The sequence below is a fragment of the Sarcophilus harrisii genome, chromosome 2 (assembly GCF_902635505.1).
Source record: "Sarcophilus harrisii chromosome 2, mSarHar1.11, whole genome shotgun sequence".
Taxonomy (NCBI): domain Eukaryota; kingdom Metazoa; phylum Chordata; class Mammalia; order Dasyuromorphia; family Dasyuridae; genus Sarcophilus; species Sarcophilus harrisii.
The window spans coordinates 623,777,964-623,805,719 of NC_045427.1; the positions used below are offsets into that span (position 1 = coordinate 623,777,964).

The 27,756-nt window shown below is 41.1% G+C and overlaps 1 protein-coding gene, 1 long non-coding RNA gene and 1 other non-coding gene across 6 annotated transcripts in view; 2 read left to right on the top strand and 1 right to left on the bottom strand.

The window, feature by feature from the left end:
• The window catches only part of CWF19L1 (CWF19 like cell cycle control factor 1), a 28,812-nt gene extending 11,893 nt beyond the window's left edge, over positions 1–16,919 (top strand). The window contains exons 7-14 of one of the 3 annotated variants that reach the window (XM_003758813.4): positions 1,284–1,368; positions 5,615–5,755; positions 7,517–7,625; positions 8,026–8,105; positions 8,695–8,904; positions 9,843–9,962; positions 12,464–12,561; positions 16,416–16,919. In XM_003758813.4, the coding sequence (XP_003758861.1) occupies positions 1,284–1,368; positions 5,615–5,755; positions 7,517–7,625; positions 8,026–8,105; positions 8,695–8,904; positions 9,843–9,962; positions 12,464–12,561; positions 16,416–16,560 (988 nt within the window). In that variant the 3' untranslated portion in view covers positions 16,561–16,919. Of the gene's footprint in view, positions 1–1,283; positions 1,369–5,610; positions 5,756–7,516; positions 7,626–8,025; positions 8,106–8,694; positions 8,905–9,842; positions 9,963–12,463; positions 12,562–16,415 lie in introns of all 3 variants that reach the window. The other 2 variants (XM_031956685.1, XM_031956684.1) reach the window with 2 other exon arrangements.
• On the top strand, positions 9,530–9,677 carry LOC111718796. The gene has a single exon (XR_002769239.1). It is a non-coding gene; the product is annotated as a small nucleolar RNA SNORA12 (small nucleolar RNA).
• A 3,611-nt stretch (positions 16,920–20,530) lies between the features above and the next one.
• Positions 20,531–27,295, bottom strand: LOC116421960. 2 transcript variants are annotated; one of them, XR_004232557.1, is made up of 4 exons: positions 26,207–27,295; positions 25,607–25,693; positions 25,361–25,442; positions 20,531–24,685 (listed from the first exon to the last, which is right to left on the bottom strand). It is a non-coding gene; the product is annotated as an uncharacterized LOC116421960 (long non-coding RNA). The 2 variants fall into 2 exon arrangements; XR_004232556.1 differs by having other exon boundaries at positions 25,607–27,295.
• Positions 27,296–27,756: the final 461 nt, after the last annotated feature.

The window sequence follows — 27,756 nt, forward strand, 5'->3', positions numbered from 1 at the left end:
GAAAGATTTGCCCTAGCTTGGAGTTGCTTTCCCCTGACAGAACATAAGAGCTCTGGTTCATCAGCAGAGAAGTGAGAATTAACTGTATTATTTCCAACTTTCCTTTGTCCCACACTGAAATCGCTCTTCTTCAGTGCTTCCTTCTTTCAAGAAAGTTGTTTTTCAGAGATCTTCAAATCTAGGTATTATCGATGGGTGGAAAAAGATTAGGGTAGAAAGTAAGGTCAGAACTAGGCAATGAATTAAAGTGAGAGGAGTTTCCAGTTCTTTTGCTACCAGTGTAGCCTTCTGACTACAGCTCCCCCTCCAACCCGGGAAAAGTTTAGGTTTGGCTCAAAGTGCCTTTGAGGCTCTTAACTTTCCTAGAAATAGGGAAGAAAAGGGATCAGCAAACTACTCTTCCTGTTTTTGTAAAGCTCAGGAGCTGAAAATGTTGTGGTTTTTTTTTTGTTTTTTTTGTTTTTTTTTTGTATTTTAAAATAAGTTTTTGTTGCATTTTAAAATGTGAAAACTAGTTCTAGCTCTCTGTTTTACAAAAACAGGTGAAGGATCAGAATTCACCAATTCCTGGTTTAGAAAGAAGGAGATCTGGGAGAAGGTCTGAAACAAAGAGAAAATTTTAGGAAAGAGTTTGAAAAAGAGGACTTGCTGGGAAAATGGCAATTATTTCAAATTAATCTTATACATCAGCTACAGCCAGTACATAGCCAAAAAATGTCTTGAGTAGAACACATTGGGTAATCATAAGGAAAGGTGGCATTTAGAGTCAGGCCATATGGCAATAGAAACTGTTTCCTTATGTTGGAGGGGGCACATTGGAAATAACAAAGGATTTCATGTCATTTTTATAGGAGGAGGCCCTGCTTTCATGTTCTGTAGACAATTCAATTTTAATAAGGGGAATAATGATAGTAGCATCTAGGTGTCATAATGAATAGAGTCCTGGTTTTGGAGTCAGTATATCTTAGTTTCAAATCCTGCCTCAGATATTTTCTAGTCATGAGACACTGGCAAATCATTTAATCTCATATGTAAAATAAGGATAATAATAGCATTTGTCTTGCAAAGTTATTGTATTTATTGAATCTACATTAAGGATTTTGCAAATCTTGAAAACATATATTATTATTGTGTTATTCATATACCTTTAAAGAAAGTCAGATCTGAACTCCCTATGCTGTAAGAGGAAAAGAGAGCTTTCACTGATAGAAACCATTTACAGAATACTGAAAAGTTGACTATAAAGATTGTTTGTATCTTCTTTTCTTTGAAATCTGTTGTAGAAACCACATAGTCCTCCAGCAAACTGCTCAGCATGTTACCCGATTCATAGCTCTGGCAAATGTTGGAAACCCAGAGAAAAAAAAGGTAATTATTTAATCACTGGTATTGGGCCTGATAGGTAATCCTCCAGACAGATACCCACATGCAGGATAACAGCATCCAGATGCTGTCCTTGGAGAAGTCCTGGGAGTTGATCATCTGTTCTCACCACTAATACTGTCTTGGTCAGTTTAGTGTGATAGCCTCAGTGAGTCCTGAGTCCTGATTCATTACCTGGAGTCAAAAATGGGATTGTAAAAGCCCAAAGTACATTGTCCTTCAAAGGACCCAGCTTTGATTCCCAAATTCATTTGTTAGCCTGTCATTTACTGTTGCTGTTTTCATCTTTCATGTGCATTATTCACTTAAACAAAAAAAGTGGTAGGTAAGGATTTGGGGGGAAAAAAGCAACCAAATGAAACAAAGGTCTCCATTTCAGAGTGCTTTTATGCATGTGCATACATCTATGCAGTAGGTAGTATAGAGTGTGTAATGGAAAAACTTGACTTGTAAATTCGTGACAGTTACCCATTTCCATTGCTGAATCAGCTACTTTTGTTCCATTTTAAAAATATTTATTGTATTTTAAAATGGAAAAACTATTCCTAAGGTTTGATCTACACAAAAACTGGAAACTAGTGAGATTTGGGGTTGGGAACTGCCTCTTAAAGACTAAGTTAATAGTTAGAATCCCTGAGAAGAATTTGTTTTTCTCTGATACAGAAGTGAAAAATAAGGTATTTGTGAGGTCTTCCTGGGAATTCAGCCCCGCCTTCAGAGCCTAGCTCAGAAAACTCAGACAGACAGGAATGTGTCAGTTTTTTAAGATTTATTAAGGTTTACAGGGAAAGAATCCTGGCCTAGAGGCAGAGTCCAGTGACTGATTGTGACCCATAAACAAGCCATCTACCTTGTCTGAGCCTAAGGCATCTCATCATAAAAAAAGAGTAACAGTTATACTATCAGTTACACAGAGTGGTTATAAAGGAAGTGCTTAATAATTCACTTTATAATTGTGAATTGTTGTTATTGAGTCCTATGAGATTATGAGTTTCAATAGTTTTTGACCATGGAGCATTGATACTTTTGTCTTCGGTGAAACCATAGTTCCATTGAATGGCACACTTCTTCCAGGTACAGATCATAGACCATGCCTTCTCATAGTGTGGTTTTTTTGCATATCTTTTTATAAATCTTTCAGAGAGGACCAGGTTTTTGTCCTGGAATTATTCTGTTTTTGTTTTTGTTATTGTTCTCTATTTTCTTTTTTTTTAAAGAGTTTTTTTACTTTTCAAAACATATGCATGGACAGTTTTTTTAACATTAGCCCTTGCTAAACCTTGTGTTCCAATTTTCCCTCCCTTCCCCCACACTCTCCCCTAGATGGCAAGTAGTCCAACATATGTTGAACATGGCATGGTAGAAATGTATGTTAAATCTAGTATATACATACATATTTATACAATTATTGTGCTGCACAAGAAAAATCAAATCTAGAATTATTCTTTAGTGTTTTTAATTAATTCATCAATATTCTTGTAACATTTTGGTTTATCCTTTTTTTTTTTTTTTTTTTTTTTTTTTTTTTTAATTTTTGGGAAGGCATTTGAGGTTAAGTAACTAATCTAGGGTCACGCAGCTAGTAGTTTCTATTCTGACTCCAGAGTTAGTGTTCTATTCTCTGAATCACCTAGCTGTCCCTGTTTATTCTTCTTACTGCATTATTTGATCATACTCTTTTCTATGCATATATAACTTTCCATTTTGAGCTATTATATATTTAGAATATCATTACTAATAATTTGTAGCCAACTTTTTTTGTAAATTGTATTTTATTTTTTTCAATTACATATAAAGATAGTTTTCAACATTCATTTTTTAAAAGATTATAAATTCCTACTGAGTGGATGCCTATCAGTTGGAGAATGGCTGAATAAGTTATGGTATATGAATGCTATGGAATATTATTGTTCTATAAGAAATGATCAGCAAGAGGATTTCAGAAAGGCCTGGAGACACTTACATGAACTGATGCTAAGTGAAATGAACAAAACCAGGAGATCATTGCACACAACAACAATATTATATGATGATCAATTCGGATGGACGTGGCTGTCTTCAGTAATGTGATGATTCAGACCAGTTCCAATTTGTGATCAAAGAGCCATCTACACCCAGAGAGAGTATTGTGGGAACTGAGTGTGGTTCACAACATAGCATTCTCACTCTTTTTGTTGTTGTTTGCTTGCATTTTATTTTCTTCATCATTTTTTTTCCTGGTTTGATTTTATTTTTCTTGTACAGCAAGATAATTGTATAAATATGTATGCATGCATTGGATTTAATATATATTTCTATCACGTTTAACATATATTGGACTACTTGTCACTTAGAGAAGGGGGGGGGGGGAACTGGAGCACAAGGTTTTGCAAGGGCTAATGTTGCAGAATTAATTCCATGCATATGTTTTGAAAAATAAAAAGCTTTAATAAAAAAAAAATAATAAAATTAAAAAAAAAAAAGATTTTAAATCCCCAATTTTTCTCCCTTCTTCCTCCCCCAAACAGCAAGTGATATGATATAGGTTATACATGTGGAATCATGTTGTGAAGAAAGAACCAGAACAGAAGGGAAAATCCATGAAAAAAAGTAAACCAAAAAAAAAGAAAATAATATGTTTCAATTTGCATTCAGACTACATAATTCCTTCTCTGGATGTGGATAGCATTTTTATCATGAGTCTTTTGGAATTGTCCTGGGTCATTATGTGATTGGGAAGAGCAACATCACACAATGTCACTGTTACTTTGTACAATGTTTTCCTGGTTCAGTGTAGCCAACTTTTCATACTCATAAATCTTTCTATTTTTCAATCTTCCATGAATTTGATTCTTCTGAAAAAAATGTTTTGTGATTTGCAACCTTGCAGACTAGAAAAATGTTGATGTTAAAAAGATAGACTTTTGTAGCCATTTAGAATCATTTTGAGAGCTACTTGGGATCAGTAAGGACCACAAATATCCACAAATATGATCTGACCTAATCTTTCCTCTTCAGTTCTGGACTCAGTTCATTGTTCTTCTGCAGTGCCTATCCAAGTTATATTTGGAGGCACACAACACCAGTGTCTCCCCTTCCAACTGCATGTCTTCATCTGAGCAATATATATTTTTCATTTTGTTTTTCCAGTGTCAGTCAGTAGCTGTCAATTAACAAACATTTATTAAGCACTTATTAGGTGCCAGACATTAGGGATATAAAAACAAAAATGAAGCAATGCTTGCCCTCAAGGAACTTTCATTCTCCTGAGCAAAACAGAATGTGCATATGTAAGCAAATACAAGCATAGCAAATAAATGAGTTTGAAAGATTGGGGAAGCACCAGCAATTGGGAGGATCCAGAAGATCCTCAGGTAGGAGTTGGTACTAGAGCTGAGCCCTAAAGGAACATAGAGAGCCTACCTCCAAAGCAAGTTTGTAGAGGAAGTACATTCTAGGCAGAGAGCATCCTGCTTGCTCTGTGGCACTTGGGCTAAGGTTTTTAGTAATAATAGGTTCACCACCAAAGATTGACCACTAGATCTTGAATTTTTAACCATAGCACCTGTACTAACATTAATAGGTAAAAAGGTGGTAATGTACATCAGTGGAAGGGGTGAATGACAGATCTCTTGAAGTAGTAATAACATGCTTTGTATGTAGCTTTCTAAAAATCATATACTTAAGGGTAAATTGGTTTTCTATTAAAATTAATATTCAAAAAACATATATAATTCCTATAGTTTGTGTATAAGGTTTTGTTTTTATGTGTACACATACACACCCACACACCCCTTTGGAACAGTGCCTGAAAATTCGGTAGGAAAATTAGTAGAAACCATCTAATTTTACTGAATTGTCACGGAACTTCTATCAAATCCTTTCACATGATCAAGCAAGATAATTTATGTGATGCACTTTGCAAATCTTGAAGGACAACTATATTTCCTCATATCTTAGGGAAATTTTGCAGTCTAATGACAGGCAGGTTAGTCAGCATATTAGGAAAAGAGACAAAAACAATGGAAAAAATGTCACGTGTAGCAATCCAGAGTCAACAGTCTGAGTAAGATATTTTCCTTCTTTCCCTTTTTTCTTGTTCTGTAAATAATATGATTGCAGTGTTCAGGTTTGATTGTTTTACTTGCTGCTTTATTAATACTAATACCCTCCTCTGACAGTCTTCATAATAAAGAATTTACAGTATTTAATTAGGCTAATTTGAGACTATTTTATTATTGTTTCTTCAAAGTACCTCTATGCATTCAGTATCCTTCCACTTAATCTGATGGATGTGGCAGAACTAGTGAAGCAGCCGCCAGATGTCACTGAAAACCCATACAGAAAATCTGGGAAGGAAGCATTATCAGGAAGACAGGGCCTGGCTCTACAGGTATTCTCCTTTGGGTAATATTTGGAAGAACAATCAGGGAACTCCCATGAGAGACTTTGGGGTAAGGTCAAATGCAAATAAATTTTATGTAATCCATATCTCACTTTCCAGGAACATTTTTGATCATCAATAAGTCTCAATAGTTTGAGTAATTCAAATTAATTTAATATTCAATTTCATTGTGATTTGGTGCTGGGATATATAGAATTATCAAGCCCCCTCTGAGTCACTCTCTAATTTTCCCTGAGTCAAATCCTGTTATTTATGTTCATGGAGACATTCAACTGTCTGGTTGTGAAGAAACAGAAACATGAATAAGATGTGGTCCTTGCTTTCAGAACTTAAAATTTAGTAGAGAAGATAAAATGCACACTACCATAATACAAGATCCAATAACAGCTGCATAAGAGATGTTCTAAAGGGCAAAATGAAATTTCATGGGGGGAGATGGTAATTTCAGCTTTCATACTACAGGGAAGGATCAGGAAATGTTTGCTGCATGTGAATGGCATCTCAATTAGGCTCTCAGGGATGAGTAGTAGAGAAGCATCTCTTAAACATCTACTTTGTTCTGGGCACTGTACTTAGTGCTAAGCAGAAGACAGCGTCTGCTTTCAGTAAATTCATAGAGACAACATGTAAACAAGATAAAGACAAGGGAGATTGGAGCTACTGGGAGGAAGGCATCAACATTAAAGGGAATTGAAAAAGACTTTTTGTAGAAGATGGGAATTTTAGCTTGTCCTTGAAGAAAGCCAGAAATTGGAGGTGAGAAGGAAGAACATTCCAGGCAAGGGGACAGCCAGTGAAAATACAGTCAGCAGATAGTTTTTTGTGCATGGAACAGCTGGGTGATGAGAATCACTGGATCCAGAAGTTTGTGGTAGAGCAGAGTAGTGGAGGCTGAGGAGAATAAATTGTAAGAAGACTACAATGGGAGGAAGAAATCAGATTTTAGCGCATTTGGATGACAAATGAGTTTTCATTTGATCTTGGAGCTAATAAGGAGCCATAGGAGGTTACTGAAAAGGAGAATAACTAGAAAAGTCTTGAAGGAGGAGGATTTTTAAAAAGCCATTCAATTTGGCAAGTAAGAAATTATTCATAAATTTGGATACAGCCATTTTAGTTGAATTTTGAGTTCAGAAGCCAGGCTGTAGAGAATTAAAAAGTGAGCGAGAGAAAAAGAAGTAGATGCATTGATTATAGATAGTTTTCCCAAGGAGCCACAACAAGGAGACATAATAGGACAAAAGCTGATGGGGATTGAGTGAAGGAATTTTTGAGGATGGAGAAGATAATGGGAATATTTATAGGCTATAGGGAAGTAGCACACAGGGAGAGATTGTGGGTAAGTGATGAAGCGGGGTGACATTGTAGATGATCTTCTGCAGAAGATGGGGTAGAACAGGATCACTATCTGAGACGGGGATGAAAGAAGAGAGCAGCAGATTTCAGGCAGGATTTTAGTAGGTAGAGATTTAGAGAGTGAAATGGTAAGGGGCAATCATGTGGAAGCATGTGGTAGGAACCACAGTGGGATCCAGGACATGTATTGGCAGCCGTTTGTGGTTGGAGGACTAAGATTGCAGCTATCTGTATATATGGGCATAGAAGGGCAGACAGAGAGTATAGTAGCTAGAATAAACAGTACAGAAGACAAAAGAGGGAAGGCAGCAATATCTTTATAAATGTCAAGGCCAAGTCATTTTAGAGCTCTACTGAGTCATAATCTGTTGTAATATTTTTTGGCCTTCACAGGAAGAACCAGCCTGTCAGTTTTTCTTTGATTTAAGCAAAAAGCAAGGAAAGAAACGTCAGTCCACCGGGGGAGACAAGGGTGTTTCTCCCAAACAACCCCGGAAGCCACGTAAGTATCTCACTGTACAGTAACACCACACTGTGATTCACAAGGGAATCAGTACTGTGCAGCAGAGTGGTATATGAAGGTGGAAAAGAAAGTCATTGCCAGACGTGGAAGGACCTTCAGTTCTTCTGATCCAGCCCCTTCGTCTTGCATTTAGCTAGAAGGAAACTGAGGCATGCACTGAAAATCCTGCCCTTGTTATTTAAATAAGAGCCTGCTCTGGCAACAAATAAAGACCTGGTTTCCATGCCTCATGTAGGCCACAATAGAATATAAATAATCTCCCCACTGTGGAGTAACTTGAGATCAGACCACACTGACCTCTATAAGATAATAAGGTACTTTGGTATTTGGACCATAATAACAGTTATGTTTGGTTTGCTTTTGTTTTTTCTACATGAAGCTCAGCCCCTGGGGCCTTGTTGGTTCTGTCTTGCCAGTCCTGAAGTGGAAAAACATTTGGTAGTCAGCATTGGCACACATGTGAGTTCCTTCTCTCTTTAGTCTTTTACAAACCCTGTGACTTTCTGGGATTTAAAGAGTTACGTTTCACAATGTTCTTTTATATTATGTGGTCAAAGTTGTCTATCTTTTATGACCTTTGTTTCTATAATTTCTCTCCAATTATAGATAGTCTCTTTTAATCATTTTATGATTTGATCCTGCATGGTCATTTTGATCAAATAATAGAACATATGCAAAGTACTTTGCAAAGCTTATAGCATATAAATGTTCACTATTACTTTTATATTCATAGCCTACATCCCTTTTGAGCTTATTAAGGTATATTGTGCAAAGTCTTGGTCTAGCTCTAATTTCTGCCAAACTTCTTTTCAGTTTTTTCAACAATTCATTTACCTGAGATGTGGCTAAGATTTATAACCCAGGACAGACACTCACAGTCAGAATTTTCACTTATTGTAAGTTCTGATGAAGGAGTCTCTGAGGCACGACTGGCCTGCTTATTTCTTTAATGATGGTCCTTCCAGCTACTCTCATTAATGGTATCTGTACAGATGCCAATGATACAGAATTGACATCTTAACTCTTGTGTTTTTGTCCTTTTTTCCAGTGCTACCTTGCCCTGGCCAAGGGTGGATTATGTGATGATCACGTTCTGATCTTGCCCATTGGGCACTACCAGTCAGTGGTAGATCTTTCAAAAGAAGTGGTGGAAGAAGTGGAAAAGTACAAGTGTGCAGTGAGACAGCTCTTTAAGAGCAAAGGGAAACGATGCGTTCTGTTTGAGAGGAATTATAAGAGTCATCACCTCCAGCTACAGGTGGGGAAGTATGGTCCAGCAACTCAAAGGGAATCTCAGACATCCCTGGAGGGACCCAGATTCATATGTGCATTCATTGAACATCTGGTGTGTGCTTTAACCCTATGCCGGGCATCCTGTAGGAGATAGCCAGTGCCTCCTGGGCTTCTGCTCTGTTGGCAGCAGTCTGTGATAGAGAAATACTCAAAGAAAAGGGACTGTCTACTCTCTTTTGGGGGAAAGAGGATCACATGTATTAAAAGGTCAACAGTTATGAAGTAATAGGAAAGATGTCATAAAATGTATGAGCTAAGTGCTAAATACAGAATAATACAACCAATAAAAGTATTATGGGAAAATTTCAGAAAAAGATGGAATCATTATATACTGGAATAGTCATGGAGACTTTGGGAAGGGGGAAGAGCTTGAGCTGAACATGGAGAAGAATTAAAATTAGACCGGGTGAGCCAAGCAGGAACATGAGAAGTCAAATGGAAGCTCAAACCTGGAGATGACTGAGCTGCAGACTTAACCAAGATAATACCGAACAGCTATTAATGAGGAAGGCAAAATTTGGAGGGGAATACAAGATGCACTCTGCCCTTGTGGAGGTCACAGACAACTAGGGGAAATGAGACCTTTCTAGCAATGTGGTAGTTTTCTTTCTGGCCCATTTGTTAAGTATCAAATAGGCCTAACTCTACCACATAAATGACACTGGAGCAAGAATCTTGGGGCTATCGGACCTCATTTGAGCCCTCCCCACTGAAGAGATTATTTTTGCTCCCACATGCAATATTTTATCTCATAAGTTTAAGTCTTTACAGAGAGGGCATGGAGTGTGTACTCTCTGGGATGAGGAAAACCAATACTGAGGGGTATTCTTCACCCCCGTGATGTATTTGTCAATGGCCGCCTTTTTGGGGCCAGAGCCAATGGCAACTGTTCTTCCCATCCAGGTTGTTCCCATACCTCTCGGCTGCTGCACCACTGATGACATTAAGGAGGCCTTCATCGTCCAGGCCCAGGAGCAACAGATTGAGCTGCTAGAAATCCCAGAACACTCAGATATTCAACAGGTAGGCCCTGGGCCCCTCTCCCTTCATGTGGCTGAGGGCTGCCTTGCACTTGGATGCCCTTTTGTCTGTCTTTGAGAAGTAGGAGGAGAACAGAAGCAAGTTTGATAGAGCTCCAAGAAATGAACTCAGTGAGGTGAAGGGGAACACTATAGTACTAGGCTCAGGACATGGCTGCCACCCGAGTGTGCTTAGATGGGACAACAACAGTGTCCCCAGCTCGGTCACTGTTTGATTTACTTTTGTCAATTATCTCAACTTTTACTGAGGGCAAGAGGAGTTGTAGTGTTAGAATGGGAAAGGAAGCCAATAGTTAAGAAAAATATGCCAGGGCCTACTACATGCAGGGTAGTGTCCCAAGTACTCTGGAGACATAAAGAACTTAGTAACCAGTAGTACTATGTATAAGAACCAAAAGAGAAAGGTGTGCTGGTCAGAGAAGCTTCTTAGAGGTAGGGTCTGATTTGAAGGGTCCTGAGATATGAATAGCGTTCAGATAAGGAATGAGCAGGACCTTCTAGACAAAAGGAAAGGTGAAAGCAGACCTGTAGAAGCTTAGAGATAGAGATATTAGAGAAATTTCAGGTGTATTTATGTTGGATCCTTTGGAAGCAAAGATTCATATGGTGTGATTATGGGATAGATAGGAAAATAACTAGCTGAGGATAAAAGATATGGTTAGAAAGAAAGGAATTTGCTTTTCTGTATGTACTAGGGACTCAGTGAGAGCTCTTAAGCAGGGGTATAACAGGAGGAAAAAAGTCTGTCCCCTTGTGGTTCATATGTACATGAGGATCAATATATAAAAATCAGTTACGAAGCCTTAACTTCACAGTTGGAGAGATGTCAGAACAGTATGTGCCAAGTGTGGAATACAAAATAATACTTAAGAAAGCTTTCCTGTTCTCTATTGTCAGCTACTGTGTCCTGATCACTGAAAACAATAATTCTATCCCTGCTTCCTCTTCCTTTTTTCTCAGTGTGGCTTTAAAAAAGCCCAAACCCTTTTATTGTTCTTAATTTCCTGAAGGATCCTCAGCTTAACATTCTGGACACTATTTTGATAGAGCTGGTCTTATATTCATCCTCTGTCCCGCCCTTCTGCAGGTGAGGCTTGAAACCTTTGTATCCCCTTTGATCCTTTCCTTTTACACAACAACTTCCACAACTGTGCGAGGTCTTCTGTGCCCTTTTCAGGATGTCTCTTGTAGCCAGCCCTTCAGCATTCTATATCCTAGGCCCTCCTCTCTCCTTTTGCCCTCACCTGCTCTTCTCCCTCTCCATGCTCTTGGTCCTTCACATGAATCCAGGGCAGTGTTACAGAAGCCCTGCTGCTCGCCCCTCCTGTGCTCCTGGAACTTGCTAAATCAAGCCAAAACCCACGCCCGAGCCTGGGGGCTGACAGTCTAGTTCCACTTGACACTCCAGCCTTCTTCCCCCAGGCTCCTCTTCACATGCCCAAAGTTTAGGCTACAAACAAGAAGTGGCCCAAGAAGGAAACAGGAGCATTGTCTGAAGAAGCTAATGTGGACGAGCAGGAACTCATCAACTAAATTAGATTTTAGAATCATATTCAGTGTCAGATTGATCTTTCTAGAAAACAGGTCTGACTGTATACACACCCATTCAGCAAATTCCCATGGTTAAATATTATGTCTAAGACCAAACATAAAACGTTCTGTTTGACTTTTAAAGCTCTCTAGAACCTGGCCCTTTCTACCTTTTCATCTTTTCATTCCCTGCACCCAACTCTCCCACATATTCTTCTATCCAGTGACTAGGAGTAGCTGCTAAGTGGCACCATGGATAGAGCCTTGAGCCTGGAGGCAGGAAGCCTCATCTTTCTGGGCAAGTCATATACAAGTTTTCCTCAGTTTCCTCTTCTGTAAAATGAGCCGGAAAAGGAAATGGCAAACCCCTCCAGTATCTCTGCCAAGAAAATCCCAAATGGGTTACAAAGAGCTGGGCAGGACTAAGTAAACAACAGAATACAACAACAGCAGGGACGGTGGCTTCCTATCATATCTTATTTGTCTGCGTCTGGTGACTTTTCTTCTCCCCTACTAGACTGTGATCTTTGTGAGAGAGAAGCCTATTTATTCCCTTTTTTTTCTATGCCTGGTATAGTAGATGCTTAACACATGCTGTTGGAGTATCTACTGACTGACAGGAATAGATCTTTGTAGGCGAGTTCAGTGTAGATAGTTGGTGTGACCCTAGATTTCTGCGGGAAGTCTGGCTGTGGAGAGAGATGATTATCATTTGCAGTATGCTCTAGTGAGTGACAGGCAAGCGGTCCATTCAGAGTTCAAAGAAAAGATCTAGTCTTCACTGGAACTGAGCTGAGCATGTGAGAAGTGGGAACCCCATTCTGTCAGCAACCTCACACAAATAACCCAGGAATGGCCATCCTCATTAAATGAGCAGAATTCAGCTTCCAAGAGCCGTGTGCAGGTTTGTCTTGGTTTTCATTGCACGTATTTAAAGAACTCTCTTTGTCATAGATTGCACAGCCTGGAGCACCATATTTTTATGTGGAGTTGGACACAGGAGAGAAGCTTTTCCACAGAATTAAGAAGAATTTTCCTTTACATTTTGGAAGGTTCGTCCTTTTTCCTATTAAACCAGAAATGCCCCCCACCCCCCCCCCCCCCCCATTTATTTATCATCATTTCATTGAGTACATTTATATGTTGGGCACTCACTGTAGAGATACAGAAATGAATAAAACAGAATCCTTCAGGTCATTTCTGGTTTAATAGGAGAAACAGCATATTGGCTAAGAGCTGTACTCCACAGCAGAAAGATGCTGTGGTAAGATCCTTGTATCGGATATATCAACCAGGCAACCAAGTAGAAAATGGATTGGGGAGATCATTGGGGAGGCTATTTCAGTAGTGCAGGTGAGAAGAAATGTAGTAACAAGGGGTGAGTGGAGGAGAGAATCAGGAACTGATGGTGAAGTACGGCTGAATTTTTCAAAAGGGTGGTGAGGGTGTGATCTGAGACTCTGGCCATAGAAGTGGAGAAAAGGGATGTGCAGGAGAGGGTTTTTTGAAGGTAGAATTGACAAGATCTTACAGTGGCTCAGGAGATAGTGAGGAACTGAAGAGTTACTGGAGATGCAGCTCTTAATGTCAGAGAGTAAGGAAATTTGGAGGCAAAGAGAAGGAAAGAGCCCAGTCTGGGGCGTGCTGAGTTTGAGGTGCTGGAGGGCCTTCCCAGCTAACAGTGATGAGGGCTGGCGTCAGTGCTCAGACCAGCCTGTATCAGTGATGAGCAGAGATGTCTGGGAGGATTGCTTAGAGGGGTCTGGGGCGAGCTTATGCCCTTCTTCTCTCTACAGGATGCAATAGTGTCTATAGAATATTCTATAACCAAAAATCAGCAAATAAATTGTCCTCCCATATAATGTGCTAAAGAGCACAATAGGTGTTCAGAGATGAGACTGTAGGTTTTAAGATTTCTGCCAGAAGCCAGGGCAGCGCAGGTGAGTGCATGGAGAATGAGGCATGAAGTCAGAAAGGTGAGGGCTCAGATCCTGGCCGAGATGCTTCCTGGGTAAGCCTTTCAACATCTCGTTCTCAGTTTACTTATCTGTAAAATGAAGGAAATATATGTGGTTGTTGTGGGGGTCAAATGAGTTCATGTAATCTACAAATCACTTTGCAAACCTCAAAGCACCATTTGTAAATGTTAGTGATGATGATGGTACGGATCTACGAACATCAGGGAGAGTAGCCATTAACAGCCATTCCCTACGTATTTATTAAGAGTACGACCCTTTGGTGGGCCTCTGGGATACAGAGGCAAGAACCTTACATTTGGCTGAGGACACAGCAGTAAACAGAGAAGTCAATACCCAAAGAAGGAAAGAGCATGAACACCAAAAATGCTTTTTTATTAGAAAAAGGGGGAAGAGAAGGGAACAAGTATTTATTTTGTACCTACTACATATAGGAGTTATGCTAAATACTTTATGAAGATCCTCTTAGCAACCTTAGGAGATAGGTGGCTGCCATTATTGTCTTTACCTTCTAGGTAAGGAAAACAGACAAACAAGGTGTAGCTAATTTGCCTGGAGTCACGGAGCTGGTAAATGAAGCTGCATGTGAATTTAGGCCTTCTTAACTCTAGGCCCTAACCCTCCTTGCTGCCTCAGAAAACCCTGGAGCCTTGGAGGAATTAGGGATTCCCAAAGCAAAAGGGGGAAAGAGCATTTCAGGCATGGAGAACAGTCTGTGTTGGAGTTTAAAAGCCAAAATTGGACATCATATACAGGGAACCATAATGTGGCCACTTGAGCTGGAACATGCATGAGGGAGAGGGATATACTGTGACTGGAGAGGTGGTTAGAATCAGATTGTTTTTTGTTTTTGTTTTTTTTTTTTTATTTAATAGCCTTTAATTTACAGGATATATATGCATGGGTAACTTTACAGCATTAACAATTGCCAAACCTCTTGTTCCAATTTTTCACCTCTTACCCCCCCCCCACCCCCTCCCCTAAATGGCAGGATGACCAGTAGATGTTAAATATATTAAAATATAACTTAGATACACAATAAGTATACATGACCACAACATTATTTTGCTGTACAAAAAGAATCAGACTCTGAATTATTGTACAATTAGCTTGTGAAGGAAATCAAAGATGCAGGTGTGCATAAATATAGGGACTGGGAATTCAATGTAATGGTTTTTAGTCATCTCCCAGAGTTCTTTTTCTGGGTATAGCTAGTTCAGTTCATTACTGCTCCATTAGAAATGATTTGGTTGATCTCGTTGCTGAGGATGGCCTGATCCATCAGGACTGGTCATCATCTAGTATTGTTGTTGAAGTATATAATGATCTCCTGGTCCTGCTCATTTCACTTAGCATCAGTTCGTGTAAGTCTCTCCAGGCCTTTCTGAAATCATCCTGTTGGTCATTTTAGAATCAGATTGTGAAGGACTTTATTTAAAAGTCAGAGAAGTTTGTCTTTTCTGCTGTGAAATGAGAGCTCTACGAGTAGGCAATGACATGGTTGGCCTGTGCTTGAGGGATGTTATCTCAGCAGGTCTGTGGAGGAAAGACTAGAAGCCATAGACCAGTTGGGAAACTGTCAGAGCAGTACAGGAGAGAGAGGAGGTTGGTGAGAATGAAGATTTTGGCTCTGGGGAGGGCAGAGAGAATCAGCACAACACTGACTTGGATAGAGGTGAAGAAGAAAGAAGTGGAATCGAGGGAACTTGATAAAAAGGCATCTAGTAGTCCCATTGTCTTTGAAAAGAACATCAAGCCCTGGATTTTTACTGCAACTCTTCAGCAAAAGCGGTGATTTCTCCATAAGAATTGGCATAGCCATATACAATGGAAAAACAAAGCAAATGAAAAGCAAATCGTAATCAAATTACAATATGTCTTTGGATAGTTAACCTGATCAATCCATTTATTCACACAGGGCATCAGACTCCTAGGCTTCAGGGACTTAACCTCAGGATTTTTCCATTACTCTCTTCCTACCTGACAAGATGGATTGTAGATGATGATCCTTTTTAAAAATAATGATCAGAGAATTGCAGGCTCTAGCTAGAAGTTAGGGAATGTTGGGTCAAAAAAACCTCAATCCCTCCCCCCCACCCCCCACTCTGCTAATCCTTTTAGATTCTTTACCCTTCCCTTTAATCTTCTGCAAACATCTTCCCTAGACAGCTCCACTGTCAGACTCTGGTCTGCATTTCCAACTGTCTTCTGGACATTTTTCCAACTGGTTTTTTTCCCAACTGGTTTTTCTGCCTCTACCTCACCATCCCTGTATCAGAAACTGGATTCAGCCTCTTTCCTCCCAAAGATGCTCTTTGTTTCCCTGACCCTCTCAATGCCATCCACAAAGCCATACAATGTTTGAGTTGTAGAGACCCCGGGACTGACCTAGCCCAACCCCCGCATTGTACAGATAGATGAAGAAAATGAGTCCCCAAAAGGTCCCAGCTGGACGAGATGCTAGCTCTCTTGACTTTCAGTCTTGTGTTTTTCCCTACTGGATGACATCCTGCTCTCACTGGAATTATTCCTCATTCTTCTTATTTGGCCAGCCTTATCAATTCTTCCTCCTCAGTCTAGCCTAATTGTTCCCATAAAATCTGTCCCTCCTGTGAATCTTCATAGGACCTTGTTTACACCTTTTGAAAGCACTTATCACATTCTGTTTTCTGCTGTAGTCATTTTTATGTCTCTTATCTCCCCTAGCAGACCAAGAGCCCCTTTCAGGGTTGGGGAGCAGGTCTGATTTACCTCTGCCTTTTCCTTGGAACCCTGCCCTGGGCCTTAGAAATAGTCCTTTGTGTTGATGGAATGGCTTGTGTAGGCAAACATGAAGCCAGAGTGGGTGGAGGGAGAAAGTTTACATTGGAGAATAATTGCAGGAATGGTCTCCGGGCTGAGGTTGCTCTGACCTGCCTTGTCCTTTGCAGGGAGGTTTTGGCGAGTGAGGCCATCCTCAACATTCCCGATAAGTCTGACTGGAGGCAGTGCCCTCGGAGCCGAGAAGAGGAGGAAGCTCTAGCTCGCTTGTTCCGAAAGCATTTCGAGCCTTTTGACTTTGCCGAGGACGACTGACCGATGAGGAGCCCTTCCACAATTCCAGAGAACCACCAGTGAACTGTCAGGCTCGGTTTCTGGGAGGGGGGGGGGGGGGAGGGCTGTTTTCCTGGTCCTTTGAAGTCTGTCCTCTGTCCCATAGGCCCTATCTTCTGGGCTCCCACCATTGAGAGTCATCTTGTGAGCAGTAAGGATTGAAGACATGAGGTTACTTCTGGCAGAGGCGGCAGGATTGCTGCTTGTAGGAGTGAAGCAGTTTCCAGAACAAATATCCTTGCCTGCTAATAAACATCTCTTTTATACCTTTAGTATAACTAGCTATTATTAATATTTGGATATTTTTTAAACTACCAAAATAAAATTCTACTTTGCTCAAAGGCTGGTCAGTGTTACTTTTGACTCATTGGCCGAGGTCATTCTAAATGAAGCATTGAGAAGGTTCTTGCCAAAGACTAATTGGGGCCCTGGGTTGAAGTCAAGTAAATTACCTCCTTATTTTCAGGACCTAGCAGGGTGATGTCCAGGGCAAGAGGGAAAGGTGGTATTAGGGCAGCAAGGGAGGCCTTTTAACATACCAGGCAAGGAGGCTTTTAGTATAGAGCTCTGAGAGCCATTAAATGAGCTGGAAGGTTGGCCTGTGATAAGAACAGGAAGCGGTCCAAGAGTGTGCTGTCCAAGAACATCCTTAATCACTTACAGAGGACTGTGAAGATTGTGGTTCCATTCTCTGCCTGCCTAAACTTTCTGGAAATGAGGCACCTGTATATATCAAGGATTCAGTCCTGGTTGTCTGGGCCTAGGGTAGGCTGACCCGGAGAATGTAAGCAAAATTAATTTGAAAAAGAGTAAGCAAAAAGTTACTGATGTGAGATAAAGGGAAGTACAGCTTTAAGGAGTGAAGAAAAGAATGCAAAATAGATTTTGGTAGCCTTGAGGTTTTGGTAAGTTCTAGTAGCCTTTCATTGCAGAGGGGAGGGGTTTTTTGTGTTGTTATTGTTCAATAGTATTTTATTTTTCCAGTGGCATGTAAAGATAGTTTCCATCATTCATTTTTGTAAGATTTTCAATTCCAAATTTTTTTCTCCCTCCATTACCTTATATCATTTTAACTATATTTCCATATTATTAGTCAGGTTGTAAAAGAAAAATTAAAAAAAAAAAAAACAGGGAAAAACCACGAGAGAAAAAAAAGATGAAAATAGTATGTTCCTATTTGCATTTTCCATCTCAATTCTATTGGATTTGCCCTGAAATACCACATTGCTGAGACTATTACAGTTAATCAACACATAATCTTGCTGCTTCTGTGTAGTGTTCAGGTTCTGCTCACTTCATCCAGCATCAGATGTTCATGAGTGTCTCTCCAGGCTTTTCGGAAATCATCATGCTCACGATTTTCTTAGTTTTTTCATCATTTCTTATAGAAAAATATTACATTACTTTCATATAGCATAACTTAGTAAGTCATTCCCCTATTGATGGGCAGCCACTCAATTCCCAATTCCTTGCCATCACAAAAAAGAGCTGCTGCAAACATTTTTGTACCTGTAGGTCCAGAGGAAAGGTTTATTATAAAGGGAGGCCTTTGGGGAAAGGACTTGATGGGATGGTGTGGGCACCCAGGAAAAAGGGGCTTGCCTCTGACTTCTTAGGCTTTCTTGTGTTAGGAGCCCATGCCATTCCCTGGCTATGGGTTTATTTGTGGTTCGTAAACAAGCTACCTTTGCTTCAGGGACACACTTCTGGGTCCTTGCAGTTTAGAAACTAAACATTCTGCTGCCTTATGCAGGTGTGTGGAGGAAAACCCTTGTTTTTACCACACAAAAACTTAAGGAGTGATCCATGCTTGAGGTCATTCAGAACTTGGCAAAGGATGTCAGAAGGTACCATTTCAGGCCCCTTTCCTGGCAGAGATTTCTGTCTTGGGGAATAAATATCTTCACTTAAAAAAAAAAAAAAAAAAAAAAACAACAACCCTTAACTCCTTGAGGACAGTGGCTGTTTTTCTTGTCTTTGGATTCCTTGTGCCTACTCCAGTGCATCAAGGCATCCTGTAACTGTCAGATAGAATCAGCAGACTCCTCGGACCTGAAGGAGGCCATTCCTTTGTAGGTGCCTTAGAGGAGAGGGTGGGAGAAAAAGCCAGACTCCCAAAGGAGATTTCCAAAATCTTGAGGGAAGAAAAACATAATGGCGGTGAGAGAGTGTCTCTGAGCCACAAATGTAACTTGGAGGGTGTTTGTTAAAAGGGCCCGAAAGCTGAGTTATAGTAAGTGCATAATAAATGCGGGTTGACTTACAGACTGGTCAAACTGAAAGGAGCTAGAGATTTCATCTGGTCTAGATTTTCATCTAGTGTGGTTACCACACTGGAGCCATAGCTAGAACTCAGTCTGACTTAGAACCCAGTGGTATTCTACTAAGAGATGTGAACTTTCCTGTGTTCATGGGAGGGAGAGGCAGAAGAGGGGATTATGGAAGGAATAACTTGGACAAACTGATCATTTTCTTCAGGCGTGTTGTCTTTGTGCTCTGTGCTCATTGAGTCTAAGCCCTGGTCAGAATGTCCCCCACTATGTTTGTGTGGATAGAGCTTTTTCCAGCTCTATCTTGTTAAAATGTCCGTGCTGTTCATTAGAAGTAGTCAGCCCTTCCACTGATGAACATGATCTTGTCACACTGAGCAGGTGGCTTTGATCCAGCAGTGCTTCTGGGTCTGTATCCCAAGGAAATCATAAAGGTGGGAAAAGACCCACATGTGCAAAAATGTTTGTAGCAGCCTTTTTGTGGTAGCAAAGAATTGGAAAAGGAGTGGATGTCCATCAATTGGGGAATGGCTGAATCAAGTTGTGGTACCTGAAGGTAATGGAATATTACTCTATAAAAAATGAACAAGTTGATTTTAGAAAGGCCTGGAAAGATTTACATGAACTGATGCTGAGGGAAATAAGAACCAGGAATACATTGTACACAGTAACAGCAAGAATGTGTGATCAACTCTGAAAGGCTCGGTTCTTCTAAGCGGTTCAGTGATTTGGAGCAATCCCAATGGACTTTGCACAGAAAGTGCCATCTACATCCAGAACAAGATCTAAGGAGACTGAATATAAATCAACACATGCTATGATCACCTTTTCTTTTCCTCTCATGGTTTTTCCTTTTTGCTCTGATTTTTCTCTCCCAACATGATTCATAAAGCAATGTGTGTTAAAAATTTTAAAAAGGAAAAAAGATCACACTTAGCGGGTTTTATGGCATATGACCAAAATAAATGTGGGTATTGATGCATTTAAAGAGGTTGTACCTTTTCAAACTAGGCTGGTCCTTGGAACGGGCACAGAGAGCCCATTGCTATGTCAATGCAAAAAGGTAATGTGCCAGACTTCACATCCACACACAATTTTATATATTATCTAAATATGTTGTTTGTGTATATACATAAGTATATTGCATAAGTATTTTATGTATATTGTATAAATAGCCTTTGAGCATCATCCACCCATAAGAGCAAGAACCAAAAAGAAAAGGGGGTATACAGGAGAAATGCTACAAAAGTAGAATCAACAGGATTTGGCAACTTTTGGAGGTAGATTTTAATTAATGGGAGGTAGAGTGTGAGAGTGCCACCTGATTTGGGAACCTTGAGTGAATAAAAGGGTGGTGGCAATCTCAAGGTTTGGAGGGGAGATACACTGACTTATTTTGGACACATTGAGTTTAAGATGACTGCAAGACATTCCATTTTACATGTCCAATAGAGTTGGGATTCAAGACTAGAGATCAGGAGAGTGATAAGGGCTAGAGAAATAGAACTGAGAACCATTTTATGAATTAGTAAAACCAATTGATAATCTTACCACTTCTCTACCAAAGGAAAGGAGGTAAGTTCCAGATCCATTCATTGGGAAATTTTTATTGTGGGTTATTTCAGTGTTTCTGAATTTCTGTTAGATCATTCGTCTTGCATAGTTCTTTTGACTTCCATCTCTAAACATATCTTCATTTCTTCTGGTACAGTAATAGCGTTACATACACATATCACAATTTCTCCAGCCATTCCTTGTTTGGTGGGTACTTACTTTGCATATATAGTGTTTCATTGCTACAAAAAGTACTGTTAAATATTTTACTGTATCATGGGAACTTAGTGAAATTGCTACATTTTAAGGGGTATAATCAGTTTTTATAGTTTCAAATGACTTATCTAGAATAGTTGGATCAATTCATAGTCCTACCAGTAATGAGTTAGCTTGCCTATATAAATGATTTGATTCATTCTTTCTCTGTGATGGTCACCCTCCACTATGCCAAATTTCCTCTTAAAATGTACCTATTAAAGAACTTTGCAAGCACAGTCTGCTCCACACAAAGTAGAAATGAATTATCAGTACTTTTCGTTGGGGCCCATTAAAAAAATTCTTATGAACTTATAAATTAACACCATTATGTCTATTCAAAATAGGAGAGGATTGTATTCGAGCCCTAAAATTTTTGTGCAATTTTTAAAAGTATAGATTGTTCAAGAGGACTGTAATAAAATTGTATCCTCTTCTGAATTTTTCTTGCTTTTTTCCTCTTTGTCGCTGCCAACTCATGCATCCTTTCCTCTTCCACTCGACAAGCAAAATAAAACATATTGGCCATTTCTAACCAAGACTGTCTTTCATTCTGCATCTACAGTCCCATCATGTCTCTGCCAAGAAATGGGATGTGTTTCATCATCAGTGCCCTAAAAGTCTTGGTCACTGAATTGATCCATTCTTAAGTTCTTGAAAAGTTTTCCTTTAGATTGTGGTCATTGTGTAAATGGTTCAGGTTTCACTTTGCATCAATCCCTACATTCACATTTGTGTCATTGCATTCCCCCATGTTTATATATCACTTACGCACCAATTCACAATCATTGTTTCCAGCTCTTTGCTACAACAAAGTGCTAAGATATGTGTGTGGGGTCCTTTCCTCCATTTTGAGCTCCAGCCAAGTGGTGATATTGGATTCGAATGAATATAAAGTCTAGTGACTTTGGGAGCATAGTTCATCTCTTTGCTGAATGGCTGAATGTCAATTATTAGTGTGCCTATCCTACAATTCCACAATTGCCATTTTCCTCTTTTGTCATTGGTCAATCTGTCAGGTGTGTGGTGAAATCTCATTTTAACTTAGTGATTGCGAGCATTTTTCAGGCTATACTGTCCAAAACCATGAATGCTACTTTAGCACTTGCATTCAGCAATTCCATAAACTATAACTGGTCTATTATAAGGGAGTGAGGATACAAACTGGTCCTTTCCCTCAAGGGGCTTGCACCCTGTATTCTTTCAGATTATCTCCTGTATAGATGCTAGAGTGAATTTCCATGACACCCAGTGGTGCTGCCAGACTACTGAAGATTCCATTCCCTCATGGCAGGCACCCAAACCCTACAAATCATCCTATATACATAGCAAGTGCATCCTCCATACCCTAAGCAGGAGAGGGGCAGTTCTTGAGAATGGGTTTACTGAGCAAGGGAAGAAAGATTATCAGGTAGTGGTGGTGGTGGTAATAGGCCACAGAGTCCAAATTCTCAGCAAAATCACTTGATTGCTCCATTCTTGCCCCAGTGCCTAGTATTGGACTCCTTTCAGAACTTAAGAAATGACTTGCTTGGCATAGTACGCTGGTTCTCAAAGGCCAAAGGTGCATCAGAACTTATTCTCTTTTCCCTACTTCCCTCTGAGCTTAGTCTTTGAACTCCAAGGAACTCAACTTATTCTTAGGCCTGCCAGATCATTTTCCTAAATATTCTTTTAATTATTGAGGAAAGGTTGGTTTTTTGAAAATTAAAATCCTTCCAAAGGTTTGAAATTAAAGTGAATATAATGGAACCCGTCTGGCTAAAGCTTCCTCCCGACACCAAGAACCCAGGCTCCTATCTTTGACTATTCCAGCTAGTGTGAAAACATCAAAATTAAGCACTTTTCCCCAGCTCCCAGATATCCTTCAAAGCATTTAGGCTCACGGGGCTTAAGACATCGCAGTTTTATTTGCAAACTAAGGCATGCACAAAGCTTGCATCCAAGCCTGAAGACAGTCAGTACAGCCCTTACCCTCCAGAAATCTGAGTAGTTTCTGTGACTTACAGTACTGCCCTGGGTGGGGATCCAGAAAATGAGGGAAGCTGGGATTTGCTTCTCTACACTAGTGCTCCTTTCGAGAGCCCCTTTGTGCCATAGTGCTCTTTCGTGGGCAGCTCTTGCTAAGTATCACTGGTTCCCTCAGAAAAATTCAGACTGCTTTCCACCATAACAGTTTTCTCTAATAGGATGTTAAAGGCCTACATCCTTTCCCAACAGAGCTCCAAGGATGTTATAGGGACTGAATTTCTCCCAAACACTGAAAGGTAGCACCAGTAGGGTTCACCCATACCCCCAGCCAGAGCTTCTCCTTATAGGGTGGCAGCCATCCTAACCAGGTCTTAGAGGCTTTTCCTAATACCAGGAAGCCTTCAAGAGCTTGTTAAAATGGGGTCCCTAAGAGGGATAAATGGGACCTTCAGATTCACAGATTTCCTCATTAGTGCTCAGAGAACTGTGCTTTAAGCCGACAGCAGTTTACACTCTTGGTCACTTATAGTAATCTAGAAGATTTTCCTGCCGGGCTGGGTAAAAGGGTTGTAAAGAGGCTGAGCTCCCACCTGTCCCCGAGGTTCTTAGGGGAAGGGAAACTGCTAGGTTAGGCTATTCCCCCTCATTCCCCCCACCAACTGCCCAGTTCTACAGGGCATAGACTCTGGGAGTCAAAGCCAAACACTGCACACCATCTTTGTTGTCCCAGACATGACTCAGGAGACAGTGGAATTGGACCTAGAGCCACACGCCCCCACATCAAACCAGTGGTTCGCTTGCAGGCCCCAAGGGAGCAGCCTGATACGACCCATCAGGACCCCACCTCCCCAGCCCACCAGCCCAATCCATGGACTTGGGGGCAATTTGCCACTTTTCCAATTTCATCTGGGGAGAACGTGAAGAAACAGCACAATGTTTGTGAACCACCGTGGTCTGTTGTTGCTGCCTTCTTCAGTTCATTTGCCCAGAAGCTCTACACAAGTGGGAAATGCAAACAATGAACCAGAGGGGTCCTGCTTGGGAGGAAATGTCAAACCCGAGCGATAATAACTTGAGAAACCAGCCTTTTCTGGAGCCCACTTCCCCAACTCCTTCACCTGCCAGAGGCCCCAGGGAAGCAACACCATCTTTAAAGTTTCTCACCATCTTTACAATGTTCTGAGGCACCCAGTGGATTGCCAGTTCAGTGAAACAATTGACCACAAGAAGAAGCCAAAGTCCCATCAACTGCATTAGACTCTGTGCTTGGATTGTAAAGAAAGTAAAGCCCCATGTGATCTAAGACTGCCCGAAGAGAGGCACAGTGTCCAGAACTAGGGAGGTGAAGGCCCAGCCCACATCATTGTGAACAGCAAATAGCCACCACATTTTAAGAAGGATATTGATAAGCTAGAGGGTGACATAGGAGGGTCACTGGAATGGTGAGAGACCTTAAAACCATGCCATAAGAGGATCAGTTGAAGGAACTGGGAGGTATTTCACCCAGCAAAGAAAAGACTTAGGTGAAAACATGATAGCTATCTTCAAATACTGGAAGGACTGTCATGTGGGAGGAAGAGGAGGTAATGCTAGGTACCGGGATGGGCATGGGGGCACACGATTAGGAGCAGTGGGTGGAGGTTGCAGAGTGACTTCTTTCAACTCCATGGAGGGCTGTCCCAGTGCCTTGAGAGGGAAAGAATTCCCCTTCATCAGAAGTCTTTGAAACCAAGACTGAATTGGGGATTATGGTAGAAGGGATTCTTGCTCCAGCACAGTTCTATTCAGTGGTCTCTGAGGTCCCTTCTAAGCCTGAGAAGTCTGTGAAAAGGTGAAAAGCTTGGAAAAGCAGGGTAGCTAATGAGCCGTTTCCAGGGGCACAGAAGCCCACTTCGGGATGCTTTTGCCGCATATTGTGGCACTGGTGGATCTGAGATTTTCACCCTAGATTTCTCCAGTTCCAAATAGTCCAATTGCTGCTCTCTGACTCAACCTTTCCACTTATATCAGTAGCTGAGCTTCATGCTAGGGATCCAGCCATCCACAGTGATGTTTCTCTGTTGGACAATAAAATCACATTGACTTAACTGCACGGTAGCTATCATTTAGGGGCTACTACTTCACAAATAGTCTCACATCCTGGCAGGTAGAGGCTATTGTTACCCATTTTACAGGTGAGTCAATGGTGAAAGGCAGAGCTAAAATTTCTTTCCCAGAGTCAAACAGCTGCCATTTTGAATTCATGTCTGACTCAAGTCCCAGTGTACCATCCACTGCGGAGCCCCGTGACACTGAATTTTGGACCATTTTCCCTCCTAGAAGTTCCTAAAACCTTTTGTCAAGTCCAGACCATTTCCAAGTGCACTTCCTAATATTTGAGGTCATTCTCATGCATCTTTTTCTGAGTAGCTTATTAGAGCAACAAGAATAAACCTCACTAGGTCTCTATATCATGAATATCATGGAGAAAGAACTGGTCCTGGGTTCAAACCTTGCCTCTCATATATACTGGCCAGATGAGCCCGGAAACTAAGACTAGAAGGTAAAAAAAAAGGTGCTGACATTTGTTCTCCCAATCCAGTTACAGATCTAGTTCCTTTCTGCTCGGTCTCTACGAGAGATGAGGGGGAAGGCTGGTGGTCAGTCAGTCCGTCTGTCAGTAAATATTCCTTATATGCCAGACACTGTGCCACCGACACATACTGGTTTTGTGACCCTGCCAAGTCACTTACATTCATGATGCTTGAAGGAAATCTTCTAGGACAGGAGTTATTGACTTGAGTCTGTGGATAGATTTCAGGAGGATCCAATGAACTTATTTGGAGAAACAAAACAACATATTTTAAATCTTTACTTACTGCTTGCTAACCTCTAACTGAAATTTTGTCATTTCTTTTATTTTAAAACATCAATATTTTAAAATTAAAATAATATTTAAATTTTTTTTCCGCTGAAGCAATGAGGGCTAAGTGACTTACCCAGGGTCACACAGCTAGGAAGTGTTAAGTGTCTGAAGTCAGATTGGAACTCAGCGCCTCCCGATTTCAGGACTGGTGCTCTATCCACTGGGCCACCAAAAACAAATATTTTAAAACATTCTGGCCATAGGGGTCCATGGCACAAAGATGGTTAAGTACGTCTGCTTTGAGACTTCAGGTTGCATGCAGAGTAGCCGGGATGAAAAAGTTTCATCACATCACGTCCAGAGTTCCCTATTCTGATGGCTTCACCCATCTCCACTGCCCTATTGCCCCACACACTGCCCAGCTGCCCGCCCCATATATGTTTCATCCCTTAATTACTTTCCTAAGTGAGAACTCTGGATGGGGATATTAAGTTCTGATAAAAGTTTTGGAGTTAAATCAACATAACATTTGGAAATGACACAAGTTCTCCCTCCCCTTAAAAAATAAACTCTTGACATTTTGGGCAAGATATAGAAAATTAGGGAGGGGAAGAGAGGGTCAGGCTTGTCCAAGTTCCTTCAGCAATAGAGAAACAGTGTATCCCACTGTTTCTCTCCTCGTATCCCACTCTCCTCCACCCCCTAGGAGAAGCGGAAAATAATAGACAGTGACCTGGGAAAGGTGGCAGCCGACTGCTTTGACAGCTGCTGGAGGCCTGGACTCTCTAGTGCCCCTGCTCCAGGCCTGAAAGACGACCCTTATCTCCAACTCAGACAGGGACCTCTCCATCTCCTCATCTCTAGGCAGGCATGAGCTGCTAAGGAATATTCCCATCTTGTGTCCTGCCTCACATACTGGCCATCGGGTCCCGAACCCCTAATTATTACTGTGTGAACAGCCTTTGCAGTATTCAGTTTTAAAAAAAAACAAAACTAGCCTCCTCTGAATTCCCCTTCCCTACTTTCCTACATGTACCAAATCTGCCAGCCCCTTGAGTCACCAAATCTCCTTAAGCCAACTGTTGAGCCAGGTGAAACTTCTGGTTCCCCTCCCCACCCCCCAGAGGGCCCAAGTGGAGTCTGGAAGGAGTATTTCTGATCTTGCATCTTCCACCCAGCCTTGAGGGCATCCCTACTTTCCCCCTACCTCCCCCTTCCCTGACTCAACCAGAGCTGTTAGTTGATCTGCCAAGTTTGGCTTGAGCTGTGACAATTCTTTCCCCCTCACCCGTCTAACCAAAGTTTGGGGAAGCGCTCACCGCTCTCCCCCAGATTTGAAGGCACCTTCTCCTCCCATCTGAAAATCTTATCTAGACTTTGAGAAATCTCTGGTTCCCCCCTCAGAGCCTGACTGACTCTTGGAGGATCCCTTTCCCTCTGCTTTTGCCCAGAGTGGGGGCTCCCCTGATGCTGAGTCTAGGATGAGCTTAAGCAGCAAATCCTCAACTCTGCCCACCCCAAACTGCTGAGGCTAAGCCAAGGTTGCCCCTATCCTGAATCTAGCCCAATCTAGCCCTAAATATGCCCATATCCACCACCATCCCATACTCTTCTGTTCAGCAAGCTCATCTTCCCACAGGCTACCATTTAGGACATTTTTCTCCCTGCCCCAGGCTTTGGAAGTCCTTGAGCAAACCCAAACGTCCACCTCCAAATCTGTCGTCTCTAGTGCCCTAGGATGGCAATCCCTCACCACTGGGAGCCTATAGGCCTTGTCAGATTGAGCAGCCCACTTCCCCAGCTTCCTCCTTCAGCAGACCCCAGCCCAACTGACTACCCCAACAATTCTAGAATTCACCAGTCATCAGACCAACGGACCTCCACTGCAGAATCCACCAGACCAGTCACCAATCAGAGGGCGATAATACTTCCATATGGAGTGGAATATATGTCTGCATGCATATCTGGGTGTATGTATACATATATGTATTTATATATATAAATACATTATATACATGTAATACATGGGTGACATCTATGTGTAGTGATCATAACTGGCATTTATATGGCATTTTAAGATTTACAAAGTCTCATGCTTTATTTCATTTGAGTTTTGCAACAATCCTGTTGAATAGGTATTACTATAAGGATTATCATCTCTGTTTCACAGACGAGGAAACAGAAAATCAAAGTAGACCTCAAGTTAAAATATGTATTATAGTTAACCTCAAAGGGTAAAGGGCACTAACCTATATCCCTCTCCTGCTGAGTTGTGTGTGTCCT